At 39.0% G+C, this 23,745-nt stretch overlaps 1 protein-coding gene across 6 annotated transcripts in view; it reads right to left on the minus strand.

The window, feature by feature from the left end:
• HEATR5B (HEAT repeat containing 5B) overlaps nt 1-23,745 on the minus strand; it is a 108,501-nt gene that overhangs the window by 47,529 nt on the left and 37,227 nt on the right. For all 6 annotated transcript variants that reach the window (XR_002732431.2, XR_002732432.2, XM_023216346.3 and 3 more), the window contains exons 19-24: nt 16,200-16,359; nt 15,399-15,588; nt 12,583-12,752; nt 7,494-7,638; nt 2,739-2,978; nt 1,979-2,230 (exon numbers count right to left, since the gene is read on the minus strand). Coding sequence is in view for 4 of the 6 variants with exons in the window: in XM_023216346.3 (XP_023072114.1) it covers nt 1,979-2,230; nt 2,739-2,978; nt 7,494-7,638; nt 12,583-12,752; nt 15,399-15,588; nt 16,200-16,359 (1,157 nt within the window). In the remaining 2 variants the exon portion in view is untranslated. The remainder of the gene's footprint in view (nt 1-1,978; nt 2,231-2,738; nt 2,979-7,493; nt 7,639-12,582; nt 12,753-15,398; nt 15,589-16,199; nt 16,360-23,745) is intronic.

A 23,745-nucleotide genomic window follows, 5' to 3' on the forward strand; every position in this document is an offset into this window, starting at 1 on the left:
ATACTGGCACCCCCAAATCTCCTAATCTCTAGAACCTGTGACTATGTTACCTTGCAGGGCAAAAGGGACTCTGCAGATGTGATTATGGTTATGGAGTTTAAAACATGGAGACTGGCCTAAATTATCACGACAGACTCAATCTAATCACATGAGTCCTTAAAAGCAGAGCACCTTTCCTGGCTGCAGTCAGAGACATGTGAGGACTGAAGAGGCATCACAGAAAGATTTAACGCCGCTGCCTTTGAAAAGACAGAAAGGGAGCCGTGAGCCAAAGAGTGCAGGCAGCATATACAAGCTGGAAAGAAAAGGAAAGGGATGCCCCCTAGAGCCTCCAGAAAGGAATACAGCCCTGCCGACGCCTTGATGTTACCCCAGCGAAGACTTCTGACCTCCAGAACTGTAAGATGATAAACTTGTGTGATTTTAAACCAAGTTTGTGGGCATTTGTTATAGCAGCAATAGAAAACTAATGCCACCAGTCTCTTCTAACCCTTTCTCTGCCTTTAAAACTTCAAAATAACCTCTTCTGTGATGTCTTCCCTGGCTTTATAGGAAACGAATACTATATGTTTTTTAATGTTCTCAAAGTACTTTAACATACTATTAGGACACGCCACAACCATTTGACCTAGAAGTCTGTCTCTCTGTCTTCTAGGCTATAAGTTCTTCCAGGGTATGGACTATCTTTTTTTCTTCTCTGTATCCCCACTGTATACCAAAAAATAGGATGCAGTAAATATTTGCTGAATAATGACATGAACAAAACACTGTGTTCATGATGTATTGTGCTTTGCTGACACTCTATATTCAGAGTCTCATTTTATACACGTTGTACTACTATTTTACAGTTTGTATGTTTTTGAGACAGAGTCTTGCTCTGTTGTTCAGGCTGGAGTGTGGTGGCGTGATCTTGGCTCACTATTACCTCCGCCTCTCGGGTTCAAGTGATTCTCCTGACTCAGCTTTCCGAGTGCCTGGGACTACAGGCACGTGCCAGGATGTCCACTAATTTTTTGTATTTTTAGTAGAGATGGGGGTTTCAGCATGTTGGCCAGGCTGGTTTCAAACTCCTGACCTCAAGTTATCCACCCGCCTCAGCCTCCCAAAGTCCTGGGATTACAGGCATGAGTCACTGCACTCAGCCTGTTTGTTTTAAAAATATGAATGTGAGCTCTGCTGCTTCTTATACACAATGAAATAACCTAAAAGGCATTTTCAATTCATAGATGTCAATATTGTTAATACATATAATTTGTCTTCAGATATTTAAAAAATGATTGGGTGATAAAGAGACAACAAACTATAGGATAAGGAATCTGTTACTCTATCACCTCTCAATTTCTCTGGGTCTCTTCAACTATGAAATGAAGGTACTGGGTCTAATGGTCTCTTTGTAAATTCCCTATAATATCAGATTCAGGGGATTCACGGTATAAAAAGTTTACAAAAGATAAAAAATAATGAGATAAAAATTGTTTCCATAATAAACAATTTTCACCTTTTCAAAAATACCTAATAGCAATTCTGAAATTTGAGAGTTTGCACTCTTACCAGGGCATTCATGAATTCTGACATTCTCCATGGCTGGGGATGGCAAAGCTCACTTTATTTATATGCCTTAAAATTTTACCATTCCCTTTCTGCTGAAATGCTAAAATCCAGGACAATGTACTAAGAAAATCTAAGTAACTGCCATGATTATCCTTTGGGCAAATGATTAAAGAGACAGACACACAGATCAATCTATCTTGTGGACCACCTTCTTCAACTTATCTTCCCAATAGGAATCAGAAGATGAATAGGATGAAGAGTACGTAGAGGGGACAGAATACTAAGATGAAATGCAAGAGAACTTACAAGAAATAAATGGCACATTCTAAAGCACACTATATCCATAGCAGTAAAATATCTCATAGCAGTAAAACATCTCAAGCTGTAAAAATGCTTTGGGGAGAATAAGTACTGATTTTAAATTTACTTGTAGGGTTTCGAAGTTTAGCAGAACGTGCCAAGGCAAGATCAAAGTGAGCCTGGTCTGCATTCTCACACAAATTGATGATTCGACACAGGCAATCGGCAGCAAATACCCGAGTAGCCCAGCGAGGGGCCACAAAAGGCTTTGATTTATCTTCTTCACCTAACGTGGTAAACATGGTATCATCATCCATCTCATCCTTCTTTTCAGATTCTTCATCTTTTCCACTACTTAAGAGAGTTGCAGTACTCATATCTATAACAAGAATAAGGAATATCATAATAACCTTACATAAGCAAAAATGATCCTTTAAAAAGTTATTATTATTAAAAATTTTTTAATTTTAAAAAAAGACTAAATTCTTACTTTCTGGAAAACAGCAAAACTAGCAAACTTTTTTTTTAAACAATCAAAAGCCAAGGAAAGGATAACATAAATTACTTTTATGTAAACTACATTTACATATTTCAATAGTTTTACATACTATGTGTTACTCTAGAGTAACTCGGGATTTTTATGTATGAAAATTTAGTTTGAAGTTCCAAAAAATTTTGAAATACATTTTCCCAACAATATAAAAAAGTTCATTTGTTTATAACATAATTTAACCTTCAACATTTTGACAGGGATTTGTAGATCAAAAGTTATTACTTTTAAACATAAGCTCAGATTTACATGTATGTATCTTTATACATATATCTATATGTATATATCAGAAGTAAAACAATTTCCATTATTTTAAGAACACATATTAAATACTTACCACTAGAAGCTGCCAGGACATCTTTACAAAGCATTAGCCAATGAGAAAGTTTTTCTACTGCCAGCGAAGAAAGCATATGTCCCAAAGTGTCATGAATATCAGAACACAATTTTCTATCTGTCTCCCGGTCTAGCATTCCAAAAAGTAGTCCCTCAAGACCAGTTTCTGTTATATTAACACCTTGGTGCCGGCAATGGATATCACTTCGAGAACTAACCCCAGGTGCAAAAGGATTGACATCTGAAAGATAATTTTTACAAATGAATTTGTATGGGATTTTTGGTGTATGCTATAGGTAACAATTATGATAAAGATCAAGTCTTACATATAAATTCACAACAGCCACAAAACCAGCTAGCTATATACAATTTAACTATGGCCTCTAGTTTATTTATCTTTGGAATCATAATTTAATCTGGCAATTAGAGTAAAACCTTGAACTGTAAAACTGATTATTCTGAGATATTGTAAACAAGTCTCAGGGAACGCTCAATAAACATTTGATTCTAATAAGAAAAAGTGTGGGAAAGAGATATACAGCTAAATATATTTCACAAACTAAAAAACTGTTTTGTTTGTTAGAAGAATAATTTGAAACTTAGTCTTATAGTTCAGATTTTAAAAATTTTATAAAGTCAGAACCCAAACTCTAAGTGGACTGTATCCTAACAGTTCATTTAAAAATTGGCAAAATCCAAGGCCGGGCGCAGTGGCTCACACCTGTAATCTCAGCACTTTGGAAGGCGGAGGTGGGTGGATCACCTGAGCTCAGGAGTTCGAGACCAGCCTGGCCAACATGGTGAATCCCCGTCTCTACTAAAAATACAAAAATTAGCTGGGTGTGGTGGCGGGTGTCTGTAATCCCAGCTACTCGGGAGGCTGAGGCAGGAAAATCTCTTGAACCTAGGAGGCGGAGGTTGCAGTGAGACGAGAGTGTGCCACTGCACTCCAGCCTGGAAACTCCGTCGGGTGCAGTGGCTCAAACATGTAATCCCAGCACTTTGGGGGGCTGAGGCAGGCAGATCACAAGGTCAGGAGTTTAAGACCAGCCTGGTCAAGATGGTGAAACCCTGCCTCTACTAAAAATACAAAAAGTAGCCGGGTGCGGTGGCAGGTGCCTATAATCCAAGCCACTCGGGAGGCTGAGGCAGGAGAATCACTTGAACCTGGGAGGCGGAGGTTGCAGTGAGCCGAGATCGTGCCACTGCACTCCATCCTGGGTGACAGTGTGAGACTCTGTTTCATAAATAAATAAATATATAAATAAATATAAAAATAAAAAATAAATAAAAAGTGGGAAAATTCAAAGACTAACAACAACCAAAAAGTAATGTCATGAAATATTAGTTAAATTTCTTGCTTCACCGGAAAATCTTTTTTTTTTTTTTTTGAGATGGAGTCTCGCTCTGTCGCCCAGGCTGGAGAGCGGTGGCCGGATCTCAGCTCACTGCAAGCTCCGCCTCCCGGGTTCACGCCATTCTCCTGCCTCAGCCTCCCGAGTAGCTGGGACTACAGGCACCCGCCACCTCACCCGGCTAGTTTTTTGTATTTTTTAGTAGAGACGGGGTTTCACCGTGTTAGCCAGGATGGTCTCGAACTCCTGACCTCGTGATCCGCCCGTCTGGACCTCCCAAAGTGCTGGGATTACGGGCTTGAGCCACCGCGCCCGGCCAATCTTTTCATTCTTGTAAACAGCAGTAGTATATAACTGGTGGCTTTAAGAATGAGTATTACTATGCCCTCTGAAGTCTAGAGCCCTCTGAACCCTGAAGGGAGTAAGACAGAGGAATGGAGCTGAAAGGTAACTATTTTTGTTGTATCACCCCAAATACAGAATACAGTGAGGTTTGAAGAAAATAGCCATAGTGAGTGAAATTCTAAAACAATAGAAAAAGTTAAATGAAAAGGTTCCAAGAAAAGAGAACATTAGAAAGAGATTAGGCACAGAGACTTTTCTTTCACTTAGCAGTGCATAGTGAATATTTTCCCATTTCAGTAATTACACTTCTATAGTATGAATGTTAATGGCTACACAGCAAACCAATAAATTAGGATAAAATTAATTGATTAATCACTGAGGACAAATTCCTTAAAAGAAAATTAACTGATTAGAGGACAAATTCCTTAAAAGGGAATTTCTAGGTCAAAGAGTAAGCACATTTTGAAAACTTCAAGGACATAGTGCCAAAAAACCCTCCAGGAAACGTGCATGATTTTTTACATTTCTATCTGTAGTACAAGAAAGATCTATTCCTATTTTTCCCAACACTGGTTATAATTATTATTTTTAATCTTGATTAGTTTTATAGAAGAAAAATGCTATCTTATGAGTATAATACAATTTTTAAATCACTGGAGGTTAAAGATACTTGTTATTTTTTCTTTATAAAATGTGCTCTAGTGGTTTTTACAAGGTGCAAAGACAAATTAACATTGCAGGCCTAACACTACCTTAGTAAGACTTAATTTCAAGGTTAGCCCTTGGCTAGTATCTGGGAATTGGGTTTCTAGAGGTTTCCCATTAATTCCCTGATAAAAGTGGTTTGCTGTACCTAAACTGTGGCTTCTGCTGAACATCTGCTTTCCTTCTGAGAGTCTGAACTTTTGGTATGTGCCAGGCAGGCCATGCCTATGGGATCAGCCCCCAGTAAAAACATTGGGCATTAAGTCTTTAATAAGCTTCTCTGGGAGAATACATTACACGCATGTTGTCACAACCCATTGCTGGGTTGCAATCTGTATGACTCCATGGGGACAGGGCTCTGGGAAGCTTGTGCCTGGTTTCCTCTAACTTCATCCTACACACCTTTTCTTCCTTTTGTCATAATAAACACAGCCAGGAAAATGCCTATACAATGAGTCCACCCAGGAAATCATCAAACCTGGAGGTGATCTTGGGGACTCCAAACATACTCATTTGTAAAAGCTTTAAACACTTTTCTTTTTTTTTTTTTTTTTTTTTTGAGACGGAGTCTCGCTCTGCCACCCAGGCTGGAGTGCAGTGGCCGGATCTCAGCTCACTGCAAGCTCCGCCTCCTAGGTTTAGGCCATTCTCCTGCCTCAGCCTCCCGAGTAGCTGGGACTACAGGCGCCGGCCAAATCGCCCGGCTACTTTTTTGTATTTTTTAGTAGAGACGGGGTTTCACCGTGTTAGCCAGGATGGTCTCGATCTCCTGACCTCGTGATCCACCCGTCTCGGCCTCCCAAAGTGCTGGGATTACAGGCTTGAGCCACCGCGCCCGGCCTAAACACTTTTATAAATAAGCACATTAGTAAATAAAATTAGTTAATAAAAAATATATTTTGCAAATATTTTTCCCTATCTTAGCTGTCTTTCTTTTCTTTTTTTTTTAAGAGACAGGATCTCACTATGTTGCCCAGGTTGGACTTGAACTCCTGGGCTCAAGGGATCTGTCTCAGTCTTCCAAGTAGTCTCAATTTTGTTTATGGCAACTGACTTGTAGAAGTTCTGAAAATTTTTATGTATTCAGAAGAGGTCTGTAACTACTTTTGGTGATGTTTTCTCTCCAAAAAGCAATAATGTCTACTGTTAGATTTTTATCATAAATTTTTTTTTTTTTTTTTTTGAGATGAAGTCTTGCTCTGCCACCAAGGATGGAGTGCAGTGGTGCGATCTTGGCTCACTGCAAGCTCCACCTCTCGGGTTCACGCCATTCTCCTGCCTCAGCCTCCCGAGTAGCTGGGACTACAGGCGCCCGCCACCACACTTGGCTAATTTTTCTGTACTTTTAGTAGAGAAGGAGTTAGCCAGGATGGTCTTGATATCCTAACTTCGTGATCCGCCCGCCTTGGCCTCCCAAAGTGTTGAGATTACAGGCGTGAGCCACCGTGCCCAGCCTAATAAACTTCTTTAATATTCTACAATACTGTATGGCTGTTAATAAAGTTCTTATGCTATGCTAAAATTGAAGTTATTCTTGTATCTTGCTTCTTTGTATCCAAGTGGATTCTAGGCATTAGAAAACTTTTATAAGTAAAAATTTTCCCTCATAATCGGGGAAATACCTCTGTCAATTAAACTCTTAAAAAGTTTCCAAACGACCTACACCCAGATATCAGAAGACCAGCTAGGAAATTAAGCTATACCTAAAACCGTCCAAAAAGCAGAAAGAACTAAAGGAAGCAAAAATCAACCTTTTGCTACCAAACATCTACTGATATTTCATAGCTTTATTGGCTACTTTGGTCTTACCTTCTTAGAGGAAAAATTACATCACAAAAGGCTAACTACCATCCAGAACTGGAAACCTTCAAGTGCCCCTAAAACATCCTCAAGAAATGGCAGAAATACTCTGATACTAAATATTACTCAGTTTAAGCTACAAATAATTTTTTTCTAAATCCAGTCGTTCACACCCAACTTTTTACTTATTTACTCACTTTCTTTAGGAGACATGGTCTTACTCTACCACCCAGACTGGAGCACAGTGGTGTGATCACAGCTCGTCGTAACCTTGAACCCTTGGGCTCAAGTGATCCTCCTGCCTCAGCCTCCTGAGTAGCTAGGATTACAGGTACACGACACTATGCCCGACTTGCAAAAATTTTTAAAAAGCAAAAATGCAAAATTACCAAGAAAACCACATTGGAATTTTTAAAGTGGTAATGGTTTTATTTCAAAGAATAAGACATCTGGCCACATCTCAACACAAAAATGTTATTTGATAAACAGTACTTATTTGAAATGTAGAAGTATTTAAACAAAAAAGAATATTGACCAATAATATAACTTACTGGCACTACTACTCTCTTTGTCCCCTGCATTTTTTGCCAGGCTCATGGCATATTCACAAACTTCAGCTGCTTCTCTTTGTGCCAGTTGCCGAAGACATGCCACAGCTGCTCGTCGAAGTAACAAATGGGAACTACATAAGTGAACCTGTAAACCATAACAATGTTAGGCAATTTCTCTTAAAAAAGCTGTAATTCTTTAACCTTATTTGTCTAATGAATGTATATGCATGTATATACATACACATATATATACATACACACACACACACACACACACACATATATATATATATATATTTTTTTGAGACAGATTTTCACTCGTTGCCTAGGCTGGAGTGCAGTGGCGTGATCTCAGCTCACTGCAACCTCTGCCTTCCAGTTTCAAGAGATTCTCCTGCCTCAGCCTCCTGAGTAGCTGGGATTACAGGCACCTGTCACCACGCCTGGCTAATTTTTGCATTTTTGGTAGAGATGGGGTTTCACCATGTTGGCCAGGCTGGTCTCGAACTCCTGGTCTCGTGATCCACCCACCTCAGCCTCCCAAAGTGCTGGGATTACAGGCATGAGCCACCGTGCTCGGCCCTAATGAATATATATTAACATCTTACTTCTGAAGATGCTCTTAATTTAACAACCTCAGTTGTTTAAAATACAGTCAAATGATGGCCTTCTGACAAAATACTACTACTAATAAAATATACGAAAAATATGTTAGTTGCCAAAATAACTGTCCCAAGATCTTTGCTCTAAAGTTCATACAATATACTTAGATGAAAAATCCAGAAGGACTTTCTGCACATCTTATTTTACACATGGTCCTACTCAACTTTGTCATCTAAATGTTTTAAGTATATAGAGATCAGATGTAGTGAATGAAAAGTTAAGGGGCAGAGCACACCATAACACTTGAAAGCAAAGGAGGTTATTTAGTAAAGTGAAAAAACCAAATCAAGCAAACATAATCACCTGAAAAAATTGCAAAATGGGGCCTTTTGCTACAGACTTTTTTTTTCATCTGCAAGGTCCCCGAATATAGTACACTCTAAAACATAAAAGTATAAGATGCAGCATGGCATAAAAGTTAAGAATTCAGGCACAGCTGCCAAACTGGGTTTGAATCCTGGCTCTGTCACTTATTCCTGTGACACCTTACACAAGTTACTTAGCCCCTCTGTGCCTTGATTTGCCCACATGTACGGTGGGAATATTAACTCTTCACAGGAATACGGTGTAAATAAGTAAAATGCTTACAATGCTGGCTAGCACATGGTAACTGCTCAGTAAATGTAAGCTATTATAATTGTTACTATAAATCTGACTCATGAAGAAAATATTAAATTATGTTCCATGTGCTGCTTTTTAAGCAAGGAAGTAATCTTTTAGAAAGAATCCCAGACACAAATGATGGGGATGGAGAACAGGTGTATGGAATATACCTCCTTTCACAATGCCAGATAGTATATTTTTAGGCTATTAATAGAGCATTTGGAACTCAAGATATACTTGCATAAAATCATAGCCCATGAAATTTATACCAAGCATTAATAAAAATAAACTATAAATGAGGAGAAAAAAATCTGACAGATTTTTATCAACAAAATAGTTGGGTTATTTGTCTTTTTGTTTTTTTTTTTTTTTTTGAGACAGAGTCTCGCTCTGTCGCCCAGGCTGGAGTGCAGTGGCGCGATCTCGACTCACTGCAAGCTCCGCCTCCTGGGTTTACGCCATTCTCCTGCCTCAGCCTCCCGAGTAGCTGGGACTATAGGCACCCGCCACCTTGCCAGGCTAGTTTTTTTGTATTTTTTTTAGTAGAGACGGGGTTTCACCATGTTAGCCAGGATGGTCTCGATCTCCTGACCTCGTGATCCGCCCGTCTCGGCCTCCCAAAGTGCTGGGATTACAGGCTTGAGCTTGTTTTGTTTTTAAGACAGGGTATCACTCTGTCACGCAGGCTGGTGTGCAGTGGCACAATCACAGCTTACTACAGCCTCAACCTCTTGGGCTCAAGCAATCCTCTCGCCTCAGTTTTTGATTTTTGTAGAGACAAGGTCTCACTGTATTATAGCCCAGGCTGGTGTCAAACTCCTGCGCTCAAGTGATCTGCCCGCTTTGGGCTCCCAAAGCACTGGGATTTTATTTACTCTTCTTCCTGAAAATAAAGACATTTTGGAAATTTCAAACACTCCATAATTAATTAGAAAGCTCAAGCATGGTCATATCAAATGGGAAGAACAAGTCACTTAGTCTCTTGAAGTTTCTGCCTTTTTATTTTTACAGTGGGGACAACATCCAACCCACCCATCTTACACAACTGCTGTAAGAATCCAGTGATAAAACATATATGGAGAACATCATAAAATTTTAATTTAGTAACAATTACAGAGAATTGTAGCTCAGAAAATACATTCAACAAATGTTGACTGGCAAAGCCTAAGTGAAAGAAATAAAACACTTCACAAAGTGTTTTCAAAAACTCCACTGCAGTTATTCTCAGGTGTACTTCTCTCTTTCATTTTAACATCTGTGATATTAGAGTTGTAAAGTACAATCAATGGTATCTTTCAGTCCCTGTATTTATTGAAAAGATAATCCTATCCACACTGTAGTGGTAACATGTGCCAAAGTTGTAAGTTATATGACTGTGTATGTGTGAATTCAATTCTGGACACTCCATTGTGTTCCATTTGTCTACTTGTGTATACTTGCAATACTACCCTGTCTTTCTCATTGGAGCTTATGGTAAATCTTGATAGTAAGTATAGTAAATCTTCCAACTTCATTGATCTTTATCAGCACTTTGCATTTCCCTATTAAATTTAGAACCAGCTTGTCAATTTTTCCAAAAACACCACTCTTCTACTCCATTTAGCTTCTGTGAACAACACAACCTCTATTTCTTCTTTAATCTCTCTTAACTGCTTCTACATATTCCTTGCTGACTCCTTTTCTCTTTTCTAAATTTTTTAAGTTGGGTTCCTCAATCAGGACTCTCTCCTTGGTGATCTCATCTACTCCTATGTCTCTGTTTTCCATATAAATGCTTATGCCTCTCAAATTTACCTCTTTAACCAGACCTCTCTTTTCTGAGCTCCAGGCCCATATAACTAACTATCCACGTGTCTAAAACTGAATTAATGATATCCACTCTTCCCAACCCTCCTCCTCCAATGTTGCCAATCTCAGGAAATTACATTACTATACTCAAGTCAAAAACCTAGGCCATATCCTTCTAACCCTCTTCCTCAACTATGCCCCACTGAGAGCCAATTAATGAACAAATACTTCATCCTAAATATTACCCAAATCCACTGATTTCTCCTCATTCACTTACTACTTAGACAAATAGATATTAACTTCTGAGAATACCACAATTCTTACCCTGTAGAGTCTAATCTCTATCATGCAGGAAGAACAAAATGTAAAAAGTGCAAATCTGATTATGTCACTCCCCTGCAGAGAACACCTTCTAATGGTTTCCCACTGCTTGTAGAATCAAGTCCAAAGGTTTTATACATGTAGAAAGTCTGTGCAGTATGTCACCTGGTTAGTTGTCCAGCCTCATCATTTCCTCTGGACCCCACGTCTCCCTCTTCAATCTCAGCCTTAACCACACTAACTAATTGGCTCTTTAAATGTATGTATTGACAGCCCTTCCCAGTTTAGGGCCTTGCACATATTTTTCTTCCTGTCTAAAAGTAAATGCTGTCTACTTCAATATCATGCCCTTTGCAAACCAACTCCTATTTATTCTGCAAATCAAACCTTAGATATCTTTTTTTTTTTTTTTTTGAGATAGAGTTTCGTTCTTCTTGCCCAGGTTGGAGTGCAATGGCGTGATCTCGGCTCACTATAACCTCCGCCTCCTGGGTTCAAGTGATCCTCCTGCTTCAGCCTCCCAAGTAGCTGAGATTATAGGCACCTGCCACCACCCCTGGCTAATTTCTGTATTTTTAGTAGAGATGAGGTTTGACCATGTTGCCCAGGCTGGTCTCGAACTCCTGACCTCAGGTGATCCACCCACCTCAGCCTCCCAAAGCGCTGGGATTACAGGCGTGAGCCACTGCGCCTGGCCTTAAATACCATTTTTTAATGAAAATCTTTTCTGAATGTCAGGATTACGATAGGTGTCCTGCTATATGCTCTCTTATGCTTTCCTCCAGGCTTTTATAGTACTTATTTGTAAATAATATTTTTCCATATTCCTTTGTAAACTATAAACTTTACTATGACAGAGACTTGATCTTGTCTCATCCACAAATGTTATCTCCAGTATGTTGCATGGTTCCTGACATATAACAGGCTATCAGTAAGTATTTAATGAATGAATAAATTAACAATTATAATGATAGCAACAGATACTCAGAAGTATCAATCAAGTTTTAGCAAATAAAATTCTGAGTAGGAAAAACTAAAAATGTGATATATTCTTTTTTGTTTTTTGAGACTGAGTCTTGCACTGTCACCCAGGCTAGAGTGGAGTGGTGCGATCTTGGCTCACTGCATCCTCTGCCTCCTGGATTCAATTGATTCTCCTGCCTCAGCCTCCCGAGTAGCTGGGACTACAGGTGCGTGCCACCATGCCCAGCTAATTTTTGTATTTTAGTGTAGATGGGGTTTCACCATATTAGCCAGGCTAGTCTCGAACTCCTGACCTCGTGATCTGCCTGCCTCAGCCCCCCAAAGTGCTGGGATTACAGGCATGAGCCACTGCACCCAGCCCAAATGTGATATATTCTTAGCGAGAAAATAAACAGTTCATCAAGATATTTCTGAATTTATGAAGTCATAAAATGACAACTGAAGCTCAAAAAAACAAAGATCTAGTATTTGATATCATAAGAGGGTGACTATAATTTTAATTGTACAGTTTAAAATAACTATGGATTATTTGTAACACAAATAAATGATAAATGCTTGAGGTGAGGAATACCACATTCACTCTGATGTGATTGTTATACACCGCAGGCTTGTATCAAAATACCTCAAGTATCCCATAAATATATATACCTACTATGTACCCATAGAAATATTTTAAATGTAAAATAAAATAGAACTTAAAAATCAATGAATGAAATAGCTCTATACTTACACAAAGGCTAGGAACAAGACTAGACAGATTGACATGTCGTGGTGCAAACATGTGAAGTTGCTGAAGGCAAGATATGGCAGCTGCCTGAACAAGAGAATCTGAATGGTCCTGTGTTATTGCACAACCCACCAAACAAGAGGAACGAATTGTAGAAATTGTTGCTCCATTTCCTAGTGCAAATTGAAAGAAAATATAAAATATAATTATTTTATTAGTACCACCAAAAATATTCCTAGTAAACAATTATCTTCTAAATAACCATTCTATCCAATTATTATTCAGTTTTTTTTTGTTGCTGTTGTTTTTGAGACGGAGTCTCGCTCTGTCGCCCAGGCTGGAGTGCAGTGGCGTGATCTCGGCTCACTGCAATCTCCGCCTCCCAGGTTCAAGCAATTCTCCTGCCTCAGACTCTGGAGTAGCTGGGGTCACAAGCACGTGCCACCACACCCAGCTGATTTTTGTACTTTTAGGGATTTCACCATGTTGGCCAGGTTGGTCTTGAACTTCTGACCTGAAATGATCCACCTGCCTCGGCCTCCCAAAGTGCTGGGATTACAGGCATGAGCCACCGCACCTGGCCTATATGCATATCTTTATATGTAAGCAAGAAAATCATAAAAATCACATTAAGAGCTACATTCTAGTTTATATGCATTGCTTTATCATTATCACTTTAGAAAATACTTGATAAACACCTATGCTTAATAAAAGGCACATATTTATCCTCTTCATATCCCTGTGATATTCACAGGAAGAACTATCCTCACTTTCCCAAGGAGGACAATGGGTCTTAGAAAGAGGCGTATTTAAATCACCTATTTTTCCCTGTAATACCAGCATTTTGGGAGGCCAAGGCGGCAAATCACCTGAGGCCAGGAGTTTGAGACTGGCCTGGCCAATATAGTGAAACCCCCGTCTCTACTGAAAATACAAAAGTTGGCTGAGGCAGGAGAATTGCTTGAACCCAGGAGGCGGAGGTCGCAGTGAGCCGAGATCATGCCACTGCACTCCAGTCTGGGAGACAGGGCAAGACTCTGCCTCCCTGAAAAGAAAAACAAACAAAAAAATCACATATTTTTCAATTTCTAGCATTTTCTGTAAGTCTTTTTCTTTTTCCTCTCTTTTTAAAAATACCTGTCAAGATGGAGGCAACACAGCATAGGGATTAAGAATGCAGGCAACGGGCTGGGCGGGGAGGCTCGTGCCTGTAATCCCAGCACTTTGCAAGGCTGAGATGGGAGTGGGAGGATTGCTTATGCCAGGAGTTTGAGAACAGCCTGGGCAACATAGCGAGACCCCATCTCTTAAAACAAAACAAAGAGAAAAAAAAAAAGGCCGGGCATGGTGGCTCAGGCCTGTAATCCCAACACTTTGGGAGGCCGAGGCGGGTAGATCATGAGGTCAGGAGTTCGAGACCAGCCTGGCCAACATGGTGAAACCCCGTCTCTACTAAAAATACAAGAAATTAGCTGGGTGTAGTGGCAGGCACCTGTAATCCAAGCTACTCAGGAGGCTGAGGCAGGAGAACCGCTTGAACTCAGGAAGCGGAGGTTGCAGTGAGCTGAGACCACACCACTGCACTCCAGCCTGGGTAACAGATTCAAAAAAAAAAACAAAAAAAAAAGAATGCAAGCATCGGAAATTGATTGATCTGGGCTTCACTTCTTACTCCAACCACTCACTAGTTTCCAAAACCTTGTAAAAGTTCTTAACCTCTTGGCTGGGCACGGTGGCTCACACTTGTAATCCCAGCACTTTGGGAGGCCAGGCGGGTGGATCACGAGGTCAGGAGATCAAGACCATCCTGGCTAACATGGTGAAACCTGGTCTCTACTAAAAATACAAAAAATTAGCCAGGCATGGTGGCGGGAGCCTGTAGTCCCAGCTACTCGGGAGGGAGGCTGAGGCAGGAGAATGGCATAAACCCGGGAGGCAGAGCTTGCAGTGAGTCTAGACTGCGCCACTGCACTCCAGCCTGGGCTACAGAGTGAGACTCCATCTCAAAAAAAAAAAAACAAACCCACAACAAAAGTTCTTAACCTCTATCAGCTTCAATATTTCATCTATAAAACAGAGATAATATCAGTGTCTGGGTTGTTAACAGAATTAAATAATGTATGTTAAAAGCTCAACCCTCTGAAAACATACATAATAAATGACAAAGGAGAAAAGGAAAACTCTGAAAGGGGGTTATGTATGCACGATATCTTTACAATAACTTGCTGACTTGGGAGTTTAACCATTAGTAGAATTAGTTCAGTAGAATTAAGTGGTACAAACATAGGCTTTAGGATCATAAATGTGCCACTCATTGTTGACTAACTCTAGGCAAGTTATTTATCTTCTCCCAGTTTACTTCCTCATAGAAAATTATCTAATAGCTTTTTCCTCTAACAAAAAGAAAACAAAATTTAGATAATATTTACCTTACGACAGTGGTTTTTCAAGCTATGTTCCTAATCCTTAGAGTTCAAAAAAAAGTGAAGCAAAAGTCCATGAAGACAAGTGGATAGCACTCTAGGCCAAAGGAACTCCATTTTTAACTTTGTTTTCATGGGACTCCAAGTAAAATTTCATTTAAAATGTTTTCTCTGCTCAAAACTCCAACAAACATTATCATGTCATAGGTTTCTCATAGGGATTAAACAAAATGCCACATGTGAAAAGCTGAGCACCAGGCTTTCAGTAAATCCAAGTATTCAGTACATAGCAATTGTTATTACAAAATTTCTTCAAGCAATGTGATGGTGATAGTCAGGAAATTTAAAGATAGTGATTATCTGTCTAGGTTCCTTAATTTCAGATGATTTACTTACCTTGTAGTTCAGGGCCAACAGTAGTTATTATAGCACCTAAGCATCGACCCAAACACTGATGAACTTCTGTATGTGAAGGCGGAACTGTCAACAGCAAGGTAAGAACTAGAGATAATGTTGGTTCCACATAGCCACGATACATCGGACCACTAGAATCCACTATCAAAGCAAGTGAATGAAGAGACCAAGTCTAGAATAAAATAGAATTTCATTTTAGTTGTAAGGAAGAATTCGAATGTACTGAATTGAGTATACTGAATTGTTACATGGGTATACTCTTAATATTTTGAGGCACATCAATGTGAAGTAGCAAATCAAGATTGTAGGATATTTTCACACACACTCTCCATCTTCACTGTAGTTATATTTACTTAAATATAATAATGTCTAAAAAGAAACAACAAAAACAAAATATTCAAAGGGTCCACATGAAGATTCAGCCAATGACCCAGGACCTAGGTTGGAGTACTACAGGAAGACAGAGAAGGATGGTTATTTAAAAAAATAACTTGATCAATCTAACAAATCTAAGGAAATTCAAAAAAAAGAGGAAACAAGTACATAGAATAATAATAAAAAGAAAACATGTTTGAAGGAATGTACGTGAATGGGTGAAACTCTCAGAATAAGACAGACTTTAAGACTAGGCTGATAAACAAAATCTTGCTGTGCATTATTACAAAAACAAACCCTAATACATTTGTCCTAACAACTTACCACAGTCATTTTTATTTTACAGAGCAAATACTTTTCCAAAAATTTTCTAAACTTTTGTAATAAAAAAATCAATTAATATTATACCTGGACTTCAGGAGATGTCCCATCTTGTGCTAGAGCCAATAAAATGCTGACACTGGTCTTCAGATGTTGTCCTGAGCCTATTCCACCAACATAACGATGCAAACAACCAAGAGCCAATGAATGACCAGTCCTAGATACAACATCTCGAGCCGATTTCAACCTGAAAAAAAGATTATGCTTCAAGAACTGATTTTGCTATTTCCCTATAAAAACAACAACCTTATAAGTCACACAGAAACAGGGAATTATTGGGGAAATAAGAAAAGATTACAATCAATTACTTCTTTCTCTCTGTACTCCCTAACAGGAGTTAGAACTTCCATTTAAAATAACTGCAGCTGGGTGTGATGGCTCATGCCTGTAATCCCAGCACTTTGAGAGGCTGAGGCCGGTGTATCACTTGAGCCCAGGAGTTGGAGACCAGTCTGGCTAACATGGCAAAATCCCATTTCCAAAAAAAAATTAAAAACTTAATCAGGCATGGCAGTGCATGCCTGTAAGCCCAGCTAGTAGGGAGGCTGAAGTGAAAGGACTGCTTGAGCCTGAGAGGTTGAGGCTGCAGTGAGCTGGGATCACGCCACTGCACTCCAGCCTGGGTGACAGAGCAGGACCCTGTCTCAATAATAATAATAATAATAATAATAATAATAATAATAATAGGTTAAAAACATACATTTGACTGAATAAAGCCTATTTTAATTTCAGAGAAAATCTGACAACTCATTTTTAATATTAATTATTCCTTGAAAAGCCAAGACTTATTTGAAAAATTTTTATATTTTTAAAAAATAAAATAATAACTTTTGGGTTTGGTTTTAAAAATAGTAAAAAGGTATTTGTATTCACAGTATTACATAAAATATTTTACAGTTAAGAAATACCCTATAATTATGATTTGAACCTCTTTTAAAAAGGTCAATCTTTTTTCTTTGTGAAATATTTTTTTTTTTTTTTTTTTTTTTGAGACGGAGTCTCGCTCTGTCGCCCGGGCTGGAGTGCAGTGGCCGGATCTCAGCTCACTGCAAGCTCCGCCTCCCAGGTTCACGCCATTCTCCTGCCTCAGCCTCCCGAGTAGCTGGGGCTACAGGCGCCTGCCACCTCGCCCAGCTAGTTTTTTGTACTTTTTAGTAGAGACGGGGTTTCACCGTGTTAGCCAGGATGGTCTCGATCTCCTGACCTCGTGATCCGCCCATCTCGGCCTCCCAAAGTGCTGGGATTACAGGCTTGAGCCACCACACCCGGCCCATGAAATATATTTTAAATGAATTCAAATACATAAAAGGAGATGAACATTACTTTAAAAAACAAGCTTTGAGACTCATATACAATATGCACCAACTTCAGGTATACAATTACATTTTAAATGTATATAAAAATATACAATTTAATGAGTTTTGATAAGTATACAGTATGTAACCACGGCATAATCATTAGAACAGGGATGTTCAAGATGAATATGAGGGGTCTTCAAAAAGTTCATGGAAACTACGCATTATGCAAGAAGTATACATGGATTTCAATATTTTGGGGTACCAAAACAAACTTGTACTAACTTGTTATAACACATTTGAACAGGATCCAGTTTTAGGCACTAAGAAGGATAAGACATCAGTTTGAAAAGTGCCCCTATCAGAAAAACATAAATTCTGCTAAAGCTGAAGTAATAACAAAGATCAAATTTATGGTGAAGCTTGGGTGGAAGAATGGTGAAATCACCGATGCTTTATGAAAGTTTGTGGGGACAAGGCTCTCAAAGATATCAGCAAATGAAAATGAATACCTCGTTTTAAGAAGAGATGAGGCAGGCTGGGCACAGTGGCTCACACCTGTAATCCCAGCACTTTGGGAGGCCAAGGCGGGTGGATCACTCGAGGCCGGGAGTTCATAACCAGCCTGGCCAACATGGTGATACCCTATCTCTTCTAAAAATAAAAAATCAGCTGAGTATGGTGGCACATTGTGCCTGTGATCTCAGCTACTTCAGAGGGTGAGGCAGGAGAATCACTTGAACCAAGGAGGCAGAGGTTGTAGTGAGTCGTGATCACGCCACTGCACTCCAGACTGGGCGACAGAGTGAGACTCTGTCTCAAAAAAAAGAAGACAAGGAATGAGATAATGTTGAAGATGAAGTCCAACGGCTGAAGACCACACCCATCAATTTGAGAGAAAATAATGCAGAATGCATCTTATCTGTGCCCTAACTGAAGAGTATTGATGATTAACAGCAGAAATAACAGCCAACAACATACATATCTCAACTGGTTCAGCTAACATAATTCTGACTGCTCAAGTTGAGCAAACTTTCCACTTGATGTGTGTCAAAACTGTTCTAACCAAATCAGCTGCAGACAAGGCAGAACTTTCAATGGTAATTTTAAACAAGTGAGATCAAGATCCTGAGGCATTTCTTTCAAGAACTGTTAACAGGAGATGGAACATGACTGTAACAGTAAGAACCTGACACAAAGCACAATCAAATCAACAGACACCAAGAGGTAAAAGTGGTTCAGTCAAAGCAAAAGTGGACTAGTTAAGAGCAAAGGTCATGGCAACAGTTTTTTGGAATGCTTAATACATTTTGCTGCTTGATTTTCTGGAGGGCCAAAGAACAATAGCATCTGCTCATTATAAAAGTGTTTTGAGAAAGTTAGCCAAAGCTTTAGCGGAAAAATGACTGGGAAAGCTTCACTAGAGAGTTCTTCTCCAAGGGCAATTCTGCAAGAGTTTCAGTGGAAAGTCATTAGACAACCACTTTATGGTCCTGATTTGGCTTCTTATGACTTTTTGTTTGTTTGTCTCCTAATCTTAAAAAAAATATTCAAAGCGTGCTCATTTTTCTTCAGCTAATAATGCCAAAAAGACTTCACTGACATGGTTAAATTCCCAGGATTCTCAGTTATTTAGGATGAACTAAATGGCTGGTATCATCACTTACAAAAGTGTCTTGAACCTGATGGAGCTTATGTCAAGAAAAAAGTTTATATTTTTTACTTGTACCTTTTCATTCTATTATTCCAAGAACTTTTTGAAGTCCCTAATAGAAATCACATATGTAATTCAAAATATTCTAGTCACCACACTCCAGAAGACAAAAAGGAAACAGGTGAAATTATTATTATTTTTTAACAGAATTGAAAATTTTAGTGTTCAGGCTGGTCTCAAACGCCTGGCCTCAAGTGATCCTCCTGTCTTGAAATCAATCTCAATAAATTTTATTTAACTCAATATATCCAAAATATTAAAATATCAAGATGTAATCAATATACCAAATCATTGAGATATTTTACATTCTTTTTTTGAACTAAGTCTTCAAAATCCAGTATGTATTACACACTCATAGCTTGTATCAATTTGGGCAAAATGCATTTCAATTGCTCAACAGTTGTATGTGGGTAGTGGTTGCCATACTGACAACACAAGATATAGGACATTTTCATCACCACAAAAAGTTGCCTTAGGTCCCTTTGTTGTCATATTTCTTCCCCCAACATCCTGGCAACCATTGATCTGTCTTCTATCACTATAGTTTTACCTTTTATACAGTTTCATACAAATGAAATCAGACAGTACCTAGTCTTTGGGGTCTGGATTCTTTGACATAGAATAATGCTTTTAAGATTCATCCAATTTATTGTATAAGTAGTTTGCTCTTTTTATATGGCTGAGCAATATTCCATTTATGAATACATCACTATTTATCTATTCAACCATCGATAATTGTGGATACTTTCCAGTTTCTGGCTCTCATAAATAAAGCTACTATAAAAGTTTGAGTACAAGTGTTTGTATGCACGCACATTTTCACTTCTCTTAGGTAAATACCTAGAAGTAGAACAGCTAGGCGAAACAGAAGTGTATATTTATGTTTATAAGAAACCATCAAACAATCTTCCAAAGTGTCATTCTGCATTTCTACTGGCAATGTCTGAGAGTTTCTGACCTACCCTTTGCTGAGATTTCACTTACATGCGTGTTACACAGCTTGATATTGGTCCCAGAAGTCACTGAGACTCTGTTCATTTTTAATTCCAGTCTTTTTTCTCTCTGTGCCACATTTTTGATAGTTTCTATGTCTTCAACATTACTGGAATGATTCTTTTCTCAATTTCTGTGAATTTCAGTCTTAATTCTAAGCTGGTGTAAGATGTCAATACACAAATACAGCTGACTGACCTGCTGTTTCCTACATTATTGTCTAATCCTCTGTAAATCCTATCCAGTGTATTTTTTCATTTCTTTTTTTTGTTTTTGTTTTTGTTTTTGAGACAGAGTCTCGCTCTGTCGCCCAGGCTGGAGTGCAGGGGCGCTATTTTGGCTCACTGCAAGCTCTGCCTCCCGGGTTCAAGCCATTCTCCTGCCTCAGCCTCCTGAGTAGCTGGGACTACAGGCACCCGCCACCACGCCCGGCTAATTTTTTTTTTTTTTTTAGTAGAGACGGGGTCTCACCGTGGTCTCAATCTCCTGACCTTGTGATCCGCCTGCCTCGGCCTCCCAAAGTGCTGGGATTACAGACGTCAGCCACCATGCCCAGCCGTATTTTTTCATTTCACACACACATTTTACACTTCTAGAAGTTTCCTTTGGGCTGTTCTTACAAATTCTTTTTCTCATATCATGCTTAGGTTTTCCTGTACTTCCTTGAAAATGTAAAGCATATTTATAACAGCTCTTTTAATATTTTTTGCTAATTTCATCATTTTTTTTTTTTTTCCATTTCTGGGCCTGTTTCTATCGATTGATGTTTTCTCCAAGTAAGAGTTCTTATCTTTCTGTTTCTTTATGTGTCTGGTAATTTTTGATTGGATACAGGATATTATGAATTTTACAATGCTGAGTTGCTCCATTTATTGTATTCCTTTAAATATTGTTGAGTTTTGTTCTGGGATATAGTTAAGCTACTACTAAGAATCAGTTTCATTTTTTCAAGGTTTGCTTTTAAGCTTTTTTAGGGTGGGTCAGGGACATTGCTCCCATTACTGAAGCAATTATCGTTCTGAGGGCTTCACCTCAGGAGGTCTTTCTATTCTGAATAGTGGGAACACAAAATATTCTCAGCCCTGTGAGTTCTGAACACTGTTTCACCTATTCCCTTTTGGTGGTTTTTTCCCTGGTCTTGGGTAGTTTCCTTGTATTCTTGCACATATCAGTATTCAGAAAAGACTTTAGATGACCCTTCCGTTCACAGCTCTCTCCCTGTGCAGCTCTCTCCTCTCTGTTATTCCACCTTACACGTTCTAGCTACCTTGCCTCCCCAAATTGCAAATGCTCTCTCCTCAAGTTTGGGTTTCCTATTTCTGTACTTAAGGCTGGAAACTTTCTTCAAGCAGTAATCTGGAGCAATGTTAGTGTTCCCTTTGTTTCTTTCCCATCCCTAGGAATCACTGTCCTATGCTGGCTGTTGTCCAATGTCTCAAAACTGTTGTTTTATTTATCTGTTTTTCTAGCAGTTTAAGACACAAGGGTAAATATAGTCCCTGTTTCTCCACCATTAATGGCAGTGAAAGTCCTGTATGTTCTTTTAATGTGTATCTGAAAGAACAGATTTCATCATTTTGTTCATATTTAACTAGTAATGTAGAGATTTGAAATGAAGCTAACATATAAACCTCATTTTAAACAATGGAAAGGAGCAAATAAAAGGAGCTATGAAGGAATACTTTTTTAAGCCATAAAATACTATGACTCATAATCACGCACCAGTACAGTCAACTACTATTAGAAAACAGAACAAACTACTACTAAGAATAAAGCAACTAAATTAACAAAGCAGCCTAAAAAGCAATTTTGGTTGTATTTTCAAAACTTTATTAAAACTCTCAATAAGCTATCCACAACCATACTTCTGACAACCTCATAAAAGTCAAGGCCGGGCGCGGTGGCTCAAGCCTGTAATCCCAGCACTTTGGGAGGCCGAGACGGGTGGATCACGAGGTCAGGAGATCGAGACCATCCTGGCTAACATGGTGAAATCCCATCTCTACTGGAAAAAAAAAAAAAAAAAAAAGGTGGAGATGGGCCAGGCGCAGTGGCTCATGCCTGTAATCGCTGCATTTTGGGAGGCGAAGGTGGGTGGATCATTTGAAGTCAGGAGTTGAAGACCAGCCTAGCCAACATGGTGAAATTCCATCTCTACTAAAAATACAAAACTTAGCTGGGCGTGGTGGCGGTCGCCTATAATCCCAGCTACTCAGGAAGCTGAGGCACAAGAATCACTTGAATCCAGGAGGCAGAGGGTTGCAGTGAGCTGAGATTGCGCCACTGCACTCCAGCCTGCGCAATAGAGTACGACTCAGTCTCAAAAAAAAAAAAAAAAAAAAATCGAGAGATGAATCATCATCCCCAAGACTCTAGTTGGCCAGTTTGCCTATTGTAAACAACAGAAAATTCTAAGTGCTGTCACAGAACAGATGTTAAGAAATGTGGCAGGCTGGGTGCAGTGGCTCATGGTTGTAATCCCAGCCCTTTGGGAGGCCGAGGTGGGTGGATCACCTAAGGTCAGGAGTTCAAGACTAGCCTGGTCAACATGGTGAAATGCTGTCTCTCCTAAAAATACAAAAATTAGCCAGGCATGGTGGTGTGTACCTGTAATCCCAGCTACATGGGAGGCTAAGGAAAGAGAATGACTTGAAGCTGGGAGGTAGAGGATGTAGTGAGCCAAGATTGCACCTGTGACAGAACCAGACTCCATCTCAAAAAAAAAAAAAAAAAAATGAAGCTGGGTGTGGTGTGTCCCTCCTGAAATCCCAACTACTCAAGAGGCTGAGGTGAGAGGGCTGCTTTAGCCAAGGGGTTTGAGACCAACCTGGGCAACACAGCAGGATCCCATCTCAAAAAAAAAGAAAAAACCAAAAAAGAAAAGTAGCAATGAATGAAGTAAACTAGGTCTATCCGTAACAGTATTTCTAACATATATCTATCCTCGGCTAAGTAATCTTTACCTCTCTAAGCCTCCATTTCTTTATCTAAGTGAAATTATTATTATTACTAAAGAGCAGTTGTTTTGAGGAATAAAGAAGTTAAGAATAAATGCAATCTGTGAATTCTAAAACATTATATAGATTAGAAAGTTACCTTTGTGTTATTACTTCTCAAAAAGTAACAGTTTAGTGAACTACAAAGTAGAATCAATGTTCACAGTGATAATCATCTATTCACAGTAAATAATCTGAGATATAAGAATATACATTTCTCAGAGGTCTCAAAGTGACTTTCAGTTGAATGGAAATAAATTCAACTATCAAAGATTTTTATTTTTATCCGAACTGGGTCTTAAGCAATTGAAAGGTACTCCCTATTGACTTCCTTAGGATGGTTTACAGAATGATTCCTATTTTAATTTCTGTGAATTTCTGTGTTAATGCTAAGTTAGCATAAGATTTCAATGTGCAAATATCGATGACAGACCTGTAGCGATAGGTGATTTTAGCGTTTCACAGTCAGATATTATATCAGCAAGAGATGATTGTTGATGAAAACAGTCTAATATAATGAGGCTGTGAAAGACAAGTTTTTCCAAAATACAGCCAGATTCTGCCAAATCTAAGAC

The sequence above is a fragment of the Piliocolobus tephrosceles genome, chromosome 15 (assembly GCF_002776525.5).
Source record: "Piliocolobus tephrosceles isolate RC106 chromosome 15, ASM277652v3, whole genome shotgun sequence".
Taxonomy (NCBI): domain Eukaryota; kingdom Metazoa; phylum Chordata; class Mammalia; order Primates; family Cercopithecidae; genus Piliocolobus; species Piliocolobus tephrosceles.